The following is a 14,355-nucleotide window of genomic DNA, read 5'->3' on the forward strand; positions in this document are numbered from 1 at the left end:
AGGTTGAAAAATGATTGCATGTTTAGTTATATTAAGGCATCAGAAAAATACAATGGATAAATATGATTTCTTATATCTTATAATTCCTAACATAACTATATCTATTTATTTATGTCAGTTCTTTTAAAAGTATAACTGATGTCTTCTGTCAAAGGAGCAAAGTTAACCTAGGCAAATGATAATTGAAAGCATATTTTGTAAATTTCAGCGATATTTGCAAGTAAAATGGCAAATTTTTTGCTTGAATTTGGGTAGGACTTGAAATTGTTCTATGTACACTTAGAAATTATTATCAGAGATGGAGTAAGACACGATTTCATACTGAATAATCCAGAGAGAGAAACAAAAATTAATTCCTGGATCCTGAAAAAAATAATCCTTAATTCCCAATTCCCATTGTAACAACTTCCAAAAATGGCAAATCCTAAATTCCAGTGAAAATAAACCCACTGATCAATCCTTAATTCCTTCAAAAATAGAAAATAATAAAAAAAGGCCTAATCCTATTGTCTGGAAAAAGGTCCTTCTACCCCTCTTTACCATATGCATGAATATGAGGCTTATATGCCTAGGATCAGCATAACCAAAGTCTGATAACTATTTAGAATGTCACAAAAAGTGTTTTTTAAATTAATGTTTAATTTGACAAACCATCACTGGCAGTAATTTGAAAGCTCAAATAAATGAATCAAGTATTGTGAAAACTCATATAAACTTGATTGCCTATATTGATATCTAGTACATTCAAAAACAAATGTTTTAGATGTTTTTTTCTATTCTGGATCATTAAAAAGATTGATCGTTAGACAATCATACTTTTGACTTCCATTTAATGATCAAAACTTCATCAAAGACAAACTAACTGTTTTTCCAGGTCTCAGTTGATCTCTTTGGCTTTTGTTAGATTGCCAAATCATTATTGTGCTTTCAAATCAGTATGAGGCAAATATGAGCATACTGACTGACCATAAGATAAAAGCTTTGAGAAATAATTGTCTTCAGGTGTTATCTAACTTGAGTACACAGGAGATTTGGAGCCACAACATGACTTTTTCGATTAGCTTTTAGGTATCACAAAGACTTATTTACCCCCAATTTTCATCTAACATTTTATAATGCTTGCAAATGGGTAGGGGTCAGAAGCCAGTTAAACTTAAGAGCAGAGAGAAAATCCATTAAGACACTTAGGAGATACAGTTGGAATTTTTTACTGATTCAAAAACACTAATCATGTATATTGAATTTCTCACTAATGTAATTAACATCCAAGGTTTTTAACATCAAATGTTTAAAAAAACACTTGAAAGAATGATTATAAATGTATTTTTTAATCCAGGTAAATTATATAATCTTGTGAAGACAGCTGCCTACTTTAAGAATATAACAAAGTGATGAGAAGTATAATGAAACTCTTGAAATGTTTACTTTCAGATCACCAAAGAACCCAGATGAGAAGTTGATTAAAAGAATCGTGGGCTTTGAAGGAGATGTAATAAGGTAATGAATGACATGCAATAGGAATAAGAATCGACTTGTTTAAAAAAAAATGGTTTAAAACAAATTATCTGATAGAACATTACAATGTACATTTTTTCCCTTACATTTTAAGTGTCCTCAAATATGTACTTTAAGCATGCGCTCCTATCTTGTTTTCAATGCTGAATATGATTTGAAAATATTGCTCCTGGACATTCGGAATCATTTATCATTCATTTATCCATCTTTGCATGATTGAATTTGATTCTTAACTTTCTTAATTGTCAAAACCTTTTTGTTGTCCATGTCTGAGGAATGAGGATATTAAAGGGATTTTGATCTTGCATGTGATGAAAGTATTTCATGGGCAGATTTTAATAGCCTGTGTCACAAGTTTCAAAAAGAGGGACAAAAGATACCAGAGGGACAGTCAAACTCATGAATTGAAAATAAACTGACAATTCCATGGCTAAAAATGAAAAGGACAAGCAGACAAACAATAGTACACATGACACAACATAGAAAACTCAAGAATAAACAACACGAACCTTCAACATTTGTTCAAGTTAGTGATCAATAAGATCACTAAAAAAACATTATCTTGTAAAAAGCTTTAAATTTTCATATTAATTAAGTAAGTGGGAACAATGAAATAAAAAAGATATTGCATGTATGTAGATGGCTGATGCAAAATTTACTTGCTGTATTGAAGACTAATTGATGACCTTAGGATGTTTTTCTGCTCTTTGGTCAGGTTTTTGTCTCTTTGACACATTCTCAGTTTTCATTCTCAATTCTATTACAATTTAATTCCTGACATTGTTTTATTGTACATATTCCAAGACCCCAACTGTTATCAAAAGCATTTTGTGAATAATGGCATTGTAACACAAATAGAACAAACAACATCTTTTAGTAACTTTATCAGTATGTTAACAAGAACTGGAGCATGTTTTCATTGAAAAACAGTATGTCAAATTGGCACTGTGCACAAATTGCCTGTTTTATGTTTCATTACCTTTATTGCTGAAGAATCAAGCTGGAATGTTAACTCGTTAGAAAGATGTGTTATCCTAAATTTTCATTGAAGTACCAACAATTTAGTGATAATTTTCTTCCCATAATCTCTCACAGCTGTTTATTTAGCAAAAACGATGAGCTCTCTGTGTAAATTTATGAGGGAAAGAAAACATTTCATGCTTCAGTATCTACTTTGTAAAACATTCATTAATCACCAGTAGTTATTAGCTCTTGACCCCTTTGTTTGAGTACTTTGTAGTAGAAACTTATCTTTTGGAGGACTTGTTACAGTCTCAGTTGTCTGTTGACTCAGGGATGTACTGTTAATTTTTTTGTAATTGAATTCTTGAAGAAGAATTGTAAATATTGATGGAGTGGGGAAAATGATCATGTCTTGAATTCACAATATTCAAATGTTACCTAGCGTATATATAGTTTAATATTTTTTTCATAGTTTTTTTACTCCGTCAAAATTTTCACAAGAACTATTGTGGTATACAATTGTCTGTCTGTCTGGCTGGCTTAAACATGTCGCACAGTAACTTGATAACAACTAATCCAAATATCACAAAACTTTACATTGTTGTTTCTTATGATGGTAAAACGATCTAAAACAGGGATGTGGGTTTTCTTACATGACGCCATATCTGAAAATTGGTTTATGATTATGGCTTAAAACTGTACATACTTCTTAGTTATAGTAATCTAAAGATCTTTATGCTTTTTGGTGATGATTCAAAATTTTATTTTAGATATTGTGTTTTTTGTAACAAAAAGGAAGGTGTTCCCATGTCATCGCAGAAACTATTTAAGATTATTGCGTAAAACTTCACACGTAAGACGAGGGGTGTATCATGGGCTTATGGTGCAGCTCTTTATTTTTGCCTGAGCTACTATTCTCTCAATTTGCGGATTTTAGCTCTTAAAACAATATCATATGCAGTTTAACCTTCAAAATATGAATCTCCAATTGGGTATTATCCCAAAGGGTTGACTTATTACATATACAAATTTAGTTGTCCCTGTGTCATCTTAAGACTTGCAGTAAAATCCAACCCAAAGATGGGAGTTCATTTGGATGTGCAGGATGTACAATTTATACACAGCCACATTCAGTCAGAATAAGAAGTTAAATCTGATGCTTTTAGTAGTGAGAGTACCCCCTGCTTTACACATTCAAAAACCGTTTGAGTCAGACAAGAGTGGTTTGCAGGTAGTCTGTCCCAAGGCAACATATCTATCCCTATCCAACATAGTTTGTCCCAAGGCAACATATCTATCCCTATCCAACAAAGTCTGTCCCAAGGCAACATATCTTATCCCTATCCAAGTCTGTTCAAAGGCAACATATCTATCTCTATCCAACAAAGTCTGTCCCAAGGCAACATATCTAATCCCTATCCAAGTATGTCCCAAGGCAACATATCTATCCCTATCCAAGTCTGTCCCAAGGCAATATATCTATCCCTATCCAAGTCTGTCTCAAGGCAACATATCTATCCCTATATAAGTCTGTCACAAGGCAACATATCTATCCCTATCCAAGTCTGTCTCAAGGCAACATATCTATCCCTACCCAAGTCTGTCTCAAGGCAACATATCTATCCCTATCCAAGTCTGTCCCAAGGCAACATATCTATCCATATCCAAGTCTGTCCCAAGGCAACATATCTATCCCTATCCAAGTCTGTCCCAAGGCAACATATCAATCCCTATCCAAGTCTGTCCCAAGGCAACATATCAATCCCTATTCAAGTCTGTCCCAAGGCAACATATCTATCCATATCCAAGTCTGTCTCAAGGCAACATATCTATCCCTATCCGAGTTTGTCTCAAGGCAACATATCTATCCCTATCCAAGTTTGTCTCAAGGCAACATATCTATCCATATCCAAGTTTGTCCGAAGGCAACATATCTATCCCTATCCAAGTCTGTCTCAAGGCAACATATCTATCCCTATCCAAGTCTGTCTCAAGGCAACATATCTATCCCTATCCAAGTCTGTCCCAAGGCAACATATCTATCCCTATCCAAGTCTGTCCCAAGGCAACATATCAATCCCTATCCAAGTCTGTCCCAAGGCAACATATCAATCCCTATCCAAGTCTGTCCCAAGGCAACATATCTATCCATATCCAAGTCTGTCCCAAGGCAACATATCTATCCCTATACAAGTCTGTCCCAAGGCAACATATCTATCCCTATCCAAGTCTGTCCCAAGGCAACATATCAATCCCTATCCAAGTCTGTCCCAAGGCAACATTTCAATCCCTATCCAAGTCTGTCCCAAGGCAACATATCTATCCATATCCAAGTCTGTCCCAAGGCAACATATCTATCCCTATACAAGTCTGTCCCAAGGCAACATATCTATCCCTATCCAAGTCTGTCTCAAGGCAACATATCTATCCCTATCCAAGTCTGTCCCAAGGCAACATATCTATCCATATCCAAGTCTGTCCCAAGGCAACATATCTATCCCTATCCAAGTCTGTCCCAAGGCAACATATCAATCCCTATCCAAGTCTGTCCCAAGGCAACATATCTATCCCTATCCAAGTCTGTCCCAAGGCAACATATCTATCCATATCCAAGTCTGTCCCAAGGCAACATATCTATCCCTATCCAAGTCTGTCTCAAGGCAACATATATATCCCTATCCAAGTCTATCCCAAGGCAACATATATATCCCTATCCAAGTCGGTCTCAAGGCAACATATCTATCCCTATCCAAGTCTGTCCCAAGGCAACATATCTATCCCTATCCAAGTCTGTCCCAAGGCAACATATCTATCCCTATCCAAGTCTGTCCCAAGGCAACATATCTATCCCTATCCAAGTCTGTCCCAAGGCAACATATCTATCCCTATCCAACATTCCCTCATTGTCCCAAGGCAACATATCTATCCCTATCCAAGTCTGTCCCAAGGCAACATATCTATCCCTATCCAACATTCCCTCATTTTCCAGTTCACTCATAATTTCCATTCTGCATCCCATTAGACATGCTATGTTGTTTGAACTCTAAAAGGAAGGAAGTGATGAGGCCTAGGAGACAAGGATTTTGTATTTACTTGAAAATTGAAAGTCAAGGAATGAGAAACTCAGAAAGTGTCCCTTATAGCTTGATAGATGGTCATTTTGGCCACATTCTGTTTAGCTGATAGTGACAGCATCAATCCTTTACAGATATTGAACTGTGTTTGATGTTACTAATACTGGAAAGCAATGAATGGTCAAGATACAAATCTATTTAGCTGATAGTTAATTTTAATGGTATTTTAGAAGTTTGTAAAATTAAAAATATTATGTAATCTAATAATTTTTTTATGGAGATTATAACAGCCATGATGAAAAATATTATCAAATTTAAGGTTTTTCAGTGATATATATGCAGAGTTATGGTTATTGCACAATTAATTTAAAACATTCTAATTTAATAATCTGTCAAGTTTCACATGAGCAGTTCCAAATATAGTTAGAACAGTGGCACCTAGCTTATAAATTGAATTATTTTGTTACGTCTGGGAATAATCAAATTTGCATTTTATTTTTCAACCTAATTTTATTATATCTGTTTTGAGTCTGTTTTGGGAAACATTTTAAATGAAATTCAATTTAATCGTGAAATTTTTTGGACTTTCTTGACAAGAATCAATCAAGAGAAGAACTCTTTCTCAAATTAATAGTTAATAACAGTTTTAAAGGTCAAATTCTAAGATTGTTAAAGAAAATGAGCAATGATTAGAATCTATTAACAAATTTTATATAATCAGGAAAAAGGGTTAGCAAATATCTCTAGCAAATGACTTTATCTAATTTAGTTTTAGCGGAATTGGAAATTATTGTTAGTTGACTCAATATTACGTTTTTTCATTGATTTTCAATGTCGACTATTATCAATATCAGAGATCTTCTACTAAATAATGATTACTTGATATGGAACCCAAGGATAACAAATATCCAGTGTTATTTTCGAGGAATCTATGTAAATATGGGATGATTATTTTAATAATTGAATGATGTATGACTTTAAATTATCGTGTTATTTTACAGAACAAGACGATCGTGTCCACCAATAAATGATTTTCATTAAAAAACACTTCATAACTTAAGTTTTGCCCTGATTTTGATTCTTCTGTATTTACATCAAGATGGCATTTGATGTAATTGGGTATCAGGCATTTATTATGATTTTGTTATGCCCCTGCTGTAGCGAAAGGGGCATTAAATTTACCTGTGTCTGTCTATATGTACATCCATTTGTACATCCATCCCAAAATTGGTAATCTGTTCTCTAAGTTAAGTTTGTCAGACTTTGCCTTAACCAGATGTTATGAAACATATACACAATTTCTGAATTATTCATAGATAACAGCAATATTTTCAACATTATTAAGTTTCTAACACAAGAAAATATTTTATTTCTTTCTAAATTTTAAATTCTTTTCTTTATTTTTTTAAGGACAAAGAACAAGAAAAGAGGTGTGCCCATACCCAAAGGACATTGTTGGTTAGAGGGAGACAACACTAAACATAGCCATGATAGCAATGATTTTGGACCTGTAAGTAGCTTCTGGTCACAAGTGTTTTGATATCAACCTATGACAGGCTGGTGCAACCTCTATATTTTTTTTTACATTTAAAAGCCCAGTTCCATTTATAACTTGTGTTATTTTGTACCAAGAAAAACCTGACTGCCAGAAAGTAGCCAATTGTGCTTAAACTGACTTTAACACCAATCAATCTTTATTATGCCAAATTCACATCTTTCATTTAAGCAGTTGTCAGAATGATTTCTGGCCCATTTGAACCCTTAAACCATGTGTTCAGAGCTGTGTTTGATATTTATTAATTAAGTAAAAAAGTGAAAAAAAAGGATTTGCTGTTTAAACTGTTTTCCGTTAGGTAATTTAAGTACAAATGCAGTGCAATTTCTAATGGAATGGCAGGCTTATTCTCTTGATCTAATATTTAGTTTTAAGTTGACGAGTGTCAGTTTTTTTTAATTGTAATTTTACGTTACGATTGATTTGTATCTCCAAACATGCCTATGTTTTATCCAAAGCTAAAAAGAACCATGTCAGCCAGATAACACATTGATTTTACTATTAGATCGGAAGTACTTTGAAAACCATTTTATTTGATTACCGTTATTTTTTTCCTTATCTGTTTAATTAACGTTAGAAATGAAATGGTTAAGGACAAAGGATGGATGAGTTTGCTCTATACAAATTATATCTGTTTTGACAATTGAAAGTTATTGGGATTTAATGCGTATCATAAAGAAATAACACTACCAGTAAATTGACTAATTAAAGTTTAATTTCTCTGTCCAATGATCATGGTGATTTAAATGGTCAAAGTTAATTGTAACCTTTGATTTGTAATGAGATTGTTCTGTTCCAGATTCTAGAACATTCACACATTTCCTGTAACACAGATTAGTTTTTTAGATTAGGTCACGAACCACTGCTTTAAAATTACAATGAATATAGAGTTTTATTTGCGGAAGGCATACTTTTGTTTAGGATTTCAATATGGAAATAACAGAGAAAACAACTTCCTGGTTTCAAACCAGAGGACGATACTATTATATTAGAATCAAATACAAAATGGTTTTCAACATGTTAAAATCTGAAGTATTTTGAATTTATTTACAAGTACTATTTGGGTTTCAATTGATACACATGCATGTTGAAGTTTAATCTGTAAAAGCATATGAGAAGGTATGATAAAGGCCATGAAGCTTTGTTGGTTCATGTATTTAGAAAACAAAAGGTGTTATCATGCTTCATAAGAAATTACTCAGTCAGATATTGTAATTTTTTTGTTGTTTTTAGCTCACCTGGCCCAAAGGGCCAAGTGAGCTTATGCCATCACTTGGTGTCCGTCGTCTGTTGTCGTCGTCTGTCGTCGTAAACTATTTCAAGAATCTTCTCCTCTGAAACTACTAGGCCAAATACTTCCAAACTTTAACTGAATGTTCCTTAGGGTATCTAGTTTATAAATTGTATCCGAAGTTTTTATCTATCAACAAACATGTTTTTGGCTTATATCTCAAAAACGAAAGCATTTACAGCAAATCTGACATGGGGTAAAAATGTTAATTGGGTCAAGATCTATCAGCCCTGAAATTTTCAGATGAATCAAACAACCCATTGTTGGGTTGCTGCCACTTAATTGGTAATTTTTAGGAAATTTTGCAGTTTTTGGTCATCATCTTGAATATTATTATAGATAAAGAAAAACTGTAAACAGCAAAAATGATCAGCAAAGTAAGATCTTCAAATAAGTTAATATGACCAAAATTGTTAATTGACCCCTTAAGGGGTTATTGTCCTTTAATGACAATTTTTCATAATTTGTTCATCATATTTGCTAACTTTAAAAAATCTTCTCCTCTAAAACTGCTCAACCAAATTCAATCAAACTTCAACTGAATGATCAGTAGGGTGTATAAAATAAAGTTTGTGTTTTATTTTTTATTTCGTCAAAAAAAAATGGCCGTCATGGCTAAAAATAGAACACAGGGTAAAATGCAGTTTTTGGCTTATACATGTATCTCAAAAACTCCAGCATTTAGAGCAAATAAGACAAGAAGTTAGAGTATTTATTAGGTCAAGGTCTACCTGTCCTGAAATTTTCAGCAGAATTGGGTAACAGGTTTTTCAGGTATAATGCCCCTGAATTGATGATTTTAAAGAAATTTTGCAGTTTTGGGTTATTATCTTGAATATTATTATAGAAACAGATAAACTGTTAATAGCAAAAATGTTAAGCAAAGTAAGATCTACAAATAAGTCAATTTGACCAAAATTGTCAATTACCCCCTTAAGGAGTTATTGCCCTTTAAATACTTTTTTCACAATTTGTTCATCATGTTGACTTACTTTTAAAAATCTTCTCCTTTGAAACTGCTGTATCAATTTCAGCCAAACTTAGGCTAAATGAGTTTCAGAGTATCTAGTATAAATTTTATATTTTATTTCCTTGTATGTCAAGAAACATAGCTCCTATGGCTAAAATAGAACATAGGAGAAAATAATTTTTTTTTTTGCTTTTTAAGAAAATAGGACGATTCAAAGAACATTTAAATAAATTGAAAAGCCAAAATAATCATTGATGAGAGATTTAACCAAAAAAATTAAGGTGAGCGATTCAGGCTCTTGAGAGCATCTTTTTTGACTTGCATCAGGACTTATTCATTTGAGAAGAAAAAATCTACAAAATAAATCTCATTTCAATGTGGGTTTTTTTAAAATCTTTTCATACATATTTAGAAAAAGATTTGTTAAAAAAGGTATTTTGACACAATTCTTGCGACAGTTCATATAAATGAGTTGCTCTGAGTAAAATAACTGGCTTACCGAAAGTCTGATATCAATGGTATTTCAAAATTTAATATGACATCTATAAAAAAGAAGATGTGGTATGATTGCCAATGAGACAACTATCCACAAAAAGCCAAAATGACACAGACATTAACAACTATAGGTCACCGTATGGCCTTCAACAATGAACAAAGCCCATACTATGCACTTTTATGAGTTGCCTAAAGCACAGTGTGCTATGAAGAAAATTAAAAGTTTCAAGAATTGATTCAAGAAAGGTGGGAGTACTTTCTGTGTGGTTTATCATGTTTGAAACCAATCATTTTGCTGAAAAAGAGTCTTAAAGAGGGTTTTATTCTAGCAAGTGCAATATTATTTTCCTTATGTGGTTGGTCCTACTGTTAAAATTCAATCCTTTGCTTGAGATGAGTGATTCCCGTAGCCAATGTCAGATTAATGTGAAGTTTTGATATCTCTATGAGATGTTAACCCAGCACCACAATAAACAAAACAAAAAAGACATTAAGAGATCAACATAAGGTCTTCAACAATAGACTGCTTACAATATATCAAGGTCTAAATGGCCAGAGTCTAGGCAGATGAATACATTATCTCTGGGTTTTTTTAATATCTGCATTGTACAATCAACACCAGTTAAATTTAAATACAAGAAAAAGATATATACACAGACCATTGACGAGGTTCCAGACTTAAAGAAGGGTATAAGCCTGAAATTCAGATGTTTGTTGCTGAATGTTATATTTGTATTTCATTCATTGTTTTTTTTACGTAAATCAGGCCATTGGTTACTTGTTTGAATTGTTTTACATTTGTCATTTCAGGCTGACTATGAGGTATCGGTTTTGCTTATTGAAGATAACTTCTTTGTCATTTAGTCTCGGATGAAGAATTGTTTCATTAACAATAATACCGCATCTTCTTATTTTTACATTATCAGTACACAGCCCTGATCTCTTTGTGGGAAAAGCACATTACAGACACACCACTTACTCATACCTCTTTAAAACTATGTACTGATAAGTTTATTTATTGATCTCGGTAGTTAGTGTCTTTATTATAGAAACATGTCTAAATTCATTTCACTAGTCAAATAATCATCTGTTATTTCTCTTTAATTAGGTTCCAGTTGGGATGATATATGCCAAAGCCAGTAGGATTGTATGGCCTCCACATCGATGGGGAAAATTGACACGAGACGAATTCCATGAAGATAGATATATTGTTAAACAAAATCCCAAAGTAACATTATTTCCTAATCCATAGAATTCCATTGTTCAGCTATTACCAGACTCGTTTATTACCATGATTGCAATAAGCCATGATATATGGAGTTGAATGGAGTCGTGTTATCCATGCAATCAATTCCGTCAGCATCATTGAGTCTAAATAAAGGAGAACTGATCCAACATACACCGATGTCTGATTGTGGTTTAAATGACTTTTTACACAAGAAAATTACTTTTTATTTGTGAAAAGAAAAGAACTTGTTACACTGACTGATAGTTTTTCTGTGATAAAATGTTTTCCGAGATCTGTCATGTTGGCTGTGTTATTGTTTTTTTCTTTATCAGTTCTATAAGCATTGAAAGGAATATCGACATTGTGTCCATAAGTTCAGCTATCTGCATCAAAAATAAACTACTCATTATCTTCCATTTTAATAATTTGAAAATCGTAATGTGTCTATTTTAGTTATTTTTTTCTAATAGTTACTTGTAACAAAGAGCACAAGTGTAAAACGTGTAACGTGTAAAACGTTGAAAAAGCGTGTATTACACGCGAATATCATGTCACTTGACATGTATGCCAGCACAACCACCATAATAGTAAAACTAAACCAAATAAGTCGAGGTCATGCTGCTTTGTCCACAAATGTCACTTACATGTATTGGAGGCAGTTTCTGACCTAATGCAATCACATAGTGCCATTTTGAGTTTACTATTATGTTCTTGTTGACCCTTGAGTACTTGGAAATCAGATGAACAAAATAATATTAAAAAAATAAGAAGATGAGGTATAATTGCCAATGATACAACTCGGTGAGTTACTCTCAATTAGAGACCAGATGACATAGAAGTGAACAACTTTAGCTCACCATTTTGCCTTCAACAACAAGCAAAACCCATACCGCATAGTCCGCTATAAAAGACCAGTCATGACAAATGTAAAACTATTCAAACAAGAACACTAAGTTTTTATAGTTAAATCATTTCAAATATGATCACAATCACTGGTCAGCCACTTTATCCACGAACAGTTATGAAAAAGAAAGCAGACTTTTCAAATAAATCTTTGACAAGAAATTTTGAACAACCCCAAAAAAGGATGAAAAGAAGATGAAAAAGATAACATGAATTTTTAGTTAAGTGTATTTTTGCTGCTGTTTCTACATGTTCTGGGATAGGAAGTTTGATGCATTTGCCCTTTTTGCACTTAAGCTGAATCATTTATTTATGCATTAGAAAGAAGTTTAATCTCTTCTGATATCTTTTTAAGGGCGTATTGCATTTCCGCTAATTTTTCAAAGTCCCAATACTATGTTTCCGCAAATTCAAAGTATACGTTTCCGCAATTTGTATTTATTACTTTTCCGGAAAATTACCTGGTAAATTATAAATATTTGAATATATATTAGATAAATAAGGCATCACCCGAGGAAAAGAGAACAATGAATGGTGCCGAGTCTTTCATGCCCACCTAAACGAGCAGTTTTACGCTAGCCATCCGAATATTTTTATCTTTGTCGATGTGTTATTGAAACTTCAAGCAACATCTTACATAAAGATGAGAAATCTAACCGTAAAAACAACCATTCGGAAATATGAAAAGAAGAAGATGGACTAAGTCTTCCTTCTTGAACAAAATACAAAACTTGTAAACGATGAATGTACTACTGTGGACTTTGAACGACGTATTGGCTACACATACATGTAATCTGCCAGAACTGGCTTATGAACTCATATATATCAAGCTATATCTGATTAGTGTTGTCTTTTGGACAAACGTTTCCATACGTTGTGACGAGTTTTGCCTGCATGCCATGATGACCTAGGCCTTTAGCTTAATAAATATTTATTTTTTATTATGACTTTTGTTTTTTTCTTTCGATCAACAGGTATTCTTCAATTATTTGCGGATAAGTAATAATTTATTTTTTCTGGAATAGTTATTTTTTTCTCGGAAAAGTAAGATATTTAGATAAACTTTTTTTTGCGGAAACGTCATATTTTTTTCGGAAAAGTAATGCCAATTTGCGGAAACGTAAAACGACGCTTTTTAAGTGCAGGTAGTTATAATGCCATTTAGATTAGTGCATAGCCACTACTGTATCTGTAACAATTAGATAATCTGTTTACTCATTATTATACTTAATGATCTGTTTTGTCATAAAACTAGAGTAGTGCGTTGTACAATTATTTAAGTAAATTTTAATTTTAAAAATACAATAAATATATTTCACTCAATGCCTTTTTCTTGGGTTAACCATGAAATAATTGTGTTGTTATTAAAGGCTACACAAAAGGTCAGCCGGTTAAAAATAAATGATGGGAAATTCCAAGCATCAATAATTGTTCTAGTTAGATTGAAATGAACACCTATTATAACACTGAAATAGATCCTATTATTGCTTTTAATGGTCCACAAGTACCATAATGGTATAATACCAAGTTGATCTGACAGTTTTTCTGTAAGATACCACATCCTGAACATTGATCTTATTGTTAAAAGTTGTTGCCAATTTTTTTTTTAAGTGGGCTATTCTTACAGCTATGATTTGTTGACAGAGTCGGATGTATTTTACACAAAAGGGTATTTATTTCAGGTAAAAAGGATGCATATTGACAATATCTAAAACAAAAGCTTGAATGAGTTATAGATTATGATTTAGTATCGAATTTCTTTACACAAACACTTTATAGATTCAATATTTTTGAAAGTTGTAAAATTGAAATATGTTTTCAAACAAAAATCCATTGTACTTTTTATTAAGAGATTGATTTTATATGCCAATTAAATTGTCTATTGTCAATTTTGTCTTTTTCTTTTGTTGTTTGTTTCTTTTGCATAATATTGATAATACAGGTAATATGATTTGTTGTTGACACTTTGTATCAGGTGTTTTATAGTTTATCACGAAGTTGGGTTTTCCCTGTCTACAGTCTTGAAATGGAGAAATAATGAATGTTTATATGTGTATCCACATTATGCAAGAAGAATTTTGATAGTTGAAGCCCCTTTCTGTTAAATAGTTATTTAAGTGTGCATAGTAGTTAGGATATATTCTTATACAAGACTTTCAGATGTTAGAGTTGATCAGAGTTAAGCATTTTGGGAAAAGGTACATACTGAAATGCATTAATCATGCATAAAATTAGTAGAGTTAATTTCATTGGCAGAAAAGGTGCATTTGTCAGATATTACCATCAGTCTCATTACTTTTTGAATTATTCTCTTCTTAAATTATCAAGAGTGAACTCTGTGTTAAACGCTATATTTCAGAA

The 14,355-nt window shown here is 32.6% G+C and overlaps 1 protein-coding gene across 3 annotated transcripts in view; it reads left to right on the plus strand.

Moving 5' to 3' along the window:
* Positions 1–11,505, plus strand: part of LOC134720248 (mitochondrial inner membrane protease subunit 2-like) — a 45,563-nt gene extending 34,058 nt beyond the window's left edge. For all 3 annotated transcript variants that reach the window (XM_063582825.1, XM_063582824.1, XM_063582823.1), the window contains exons 4-6: positions 1,432–1,497; positions 6,963–7,062; positions 10,972–11,505. In XM_063582825.1, coding sequence (XP_063438895.1) covers positions 1,432–1,497; positions 6,963–7,062; positions 10,972–11,115 — 310 coding nt within the window. In that variant the 3' untranslated portion in view covers positions 11,116–11,505. The remainder of the gene's footprint in view (positions 1–1,431; positions 1,498–6,962; positions 7,063–10,971) is intronic.
* The last annotated feature ends 2,850 nt before the right edge of the window (positions 11,506–14,355 follow it).

This window comes from Mytilus trossulus, chromosome 1, assembly GCF_036588685.1.
Source record: "Mytilus trossulus isolate FHL-02 chromosome 1, PNRI_Mtr1.1.1.hap1, whole genome shotgun sequence".
Taxonomy (NCBI): domain Eukaryota; kingdom Metazoa; phylum Mollusca; class Bivalvia; order Mytilida; family Mytilidae; genus Mytilus; species Mytilus trossulus.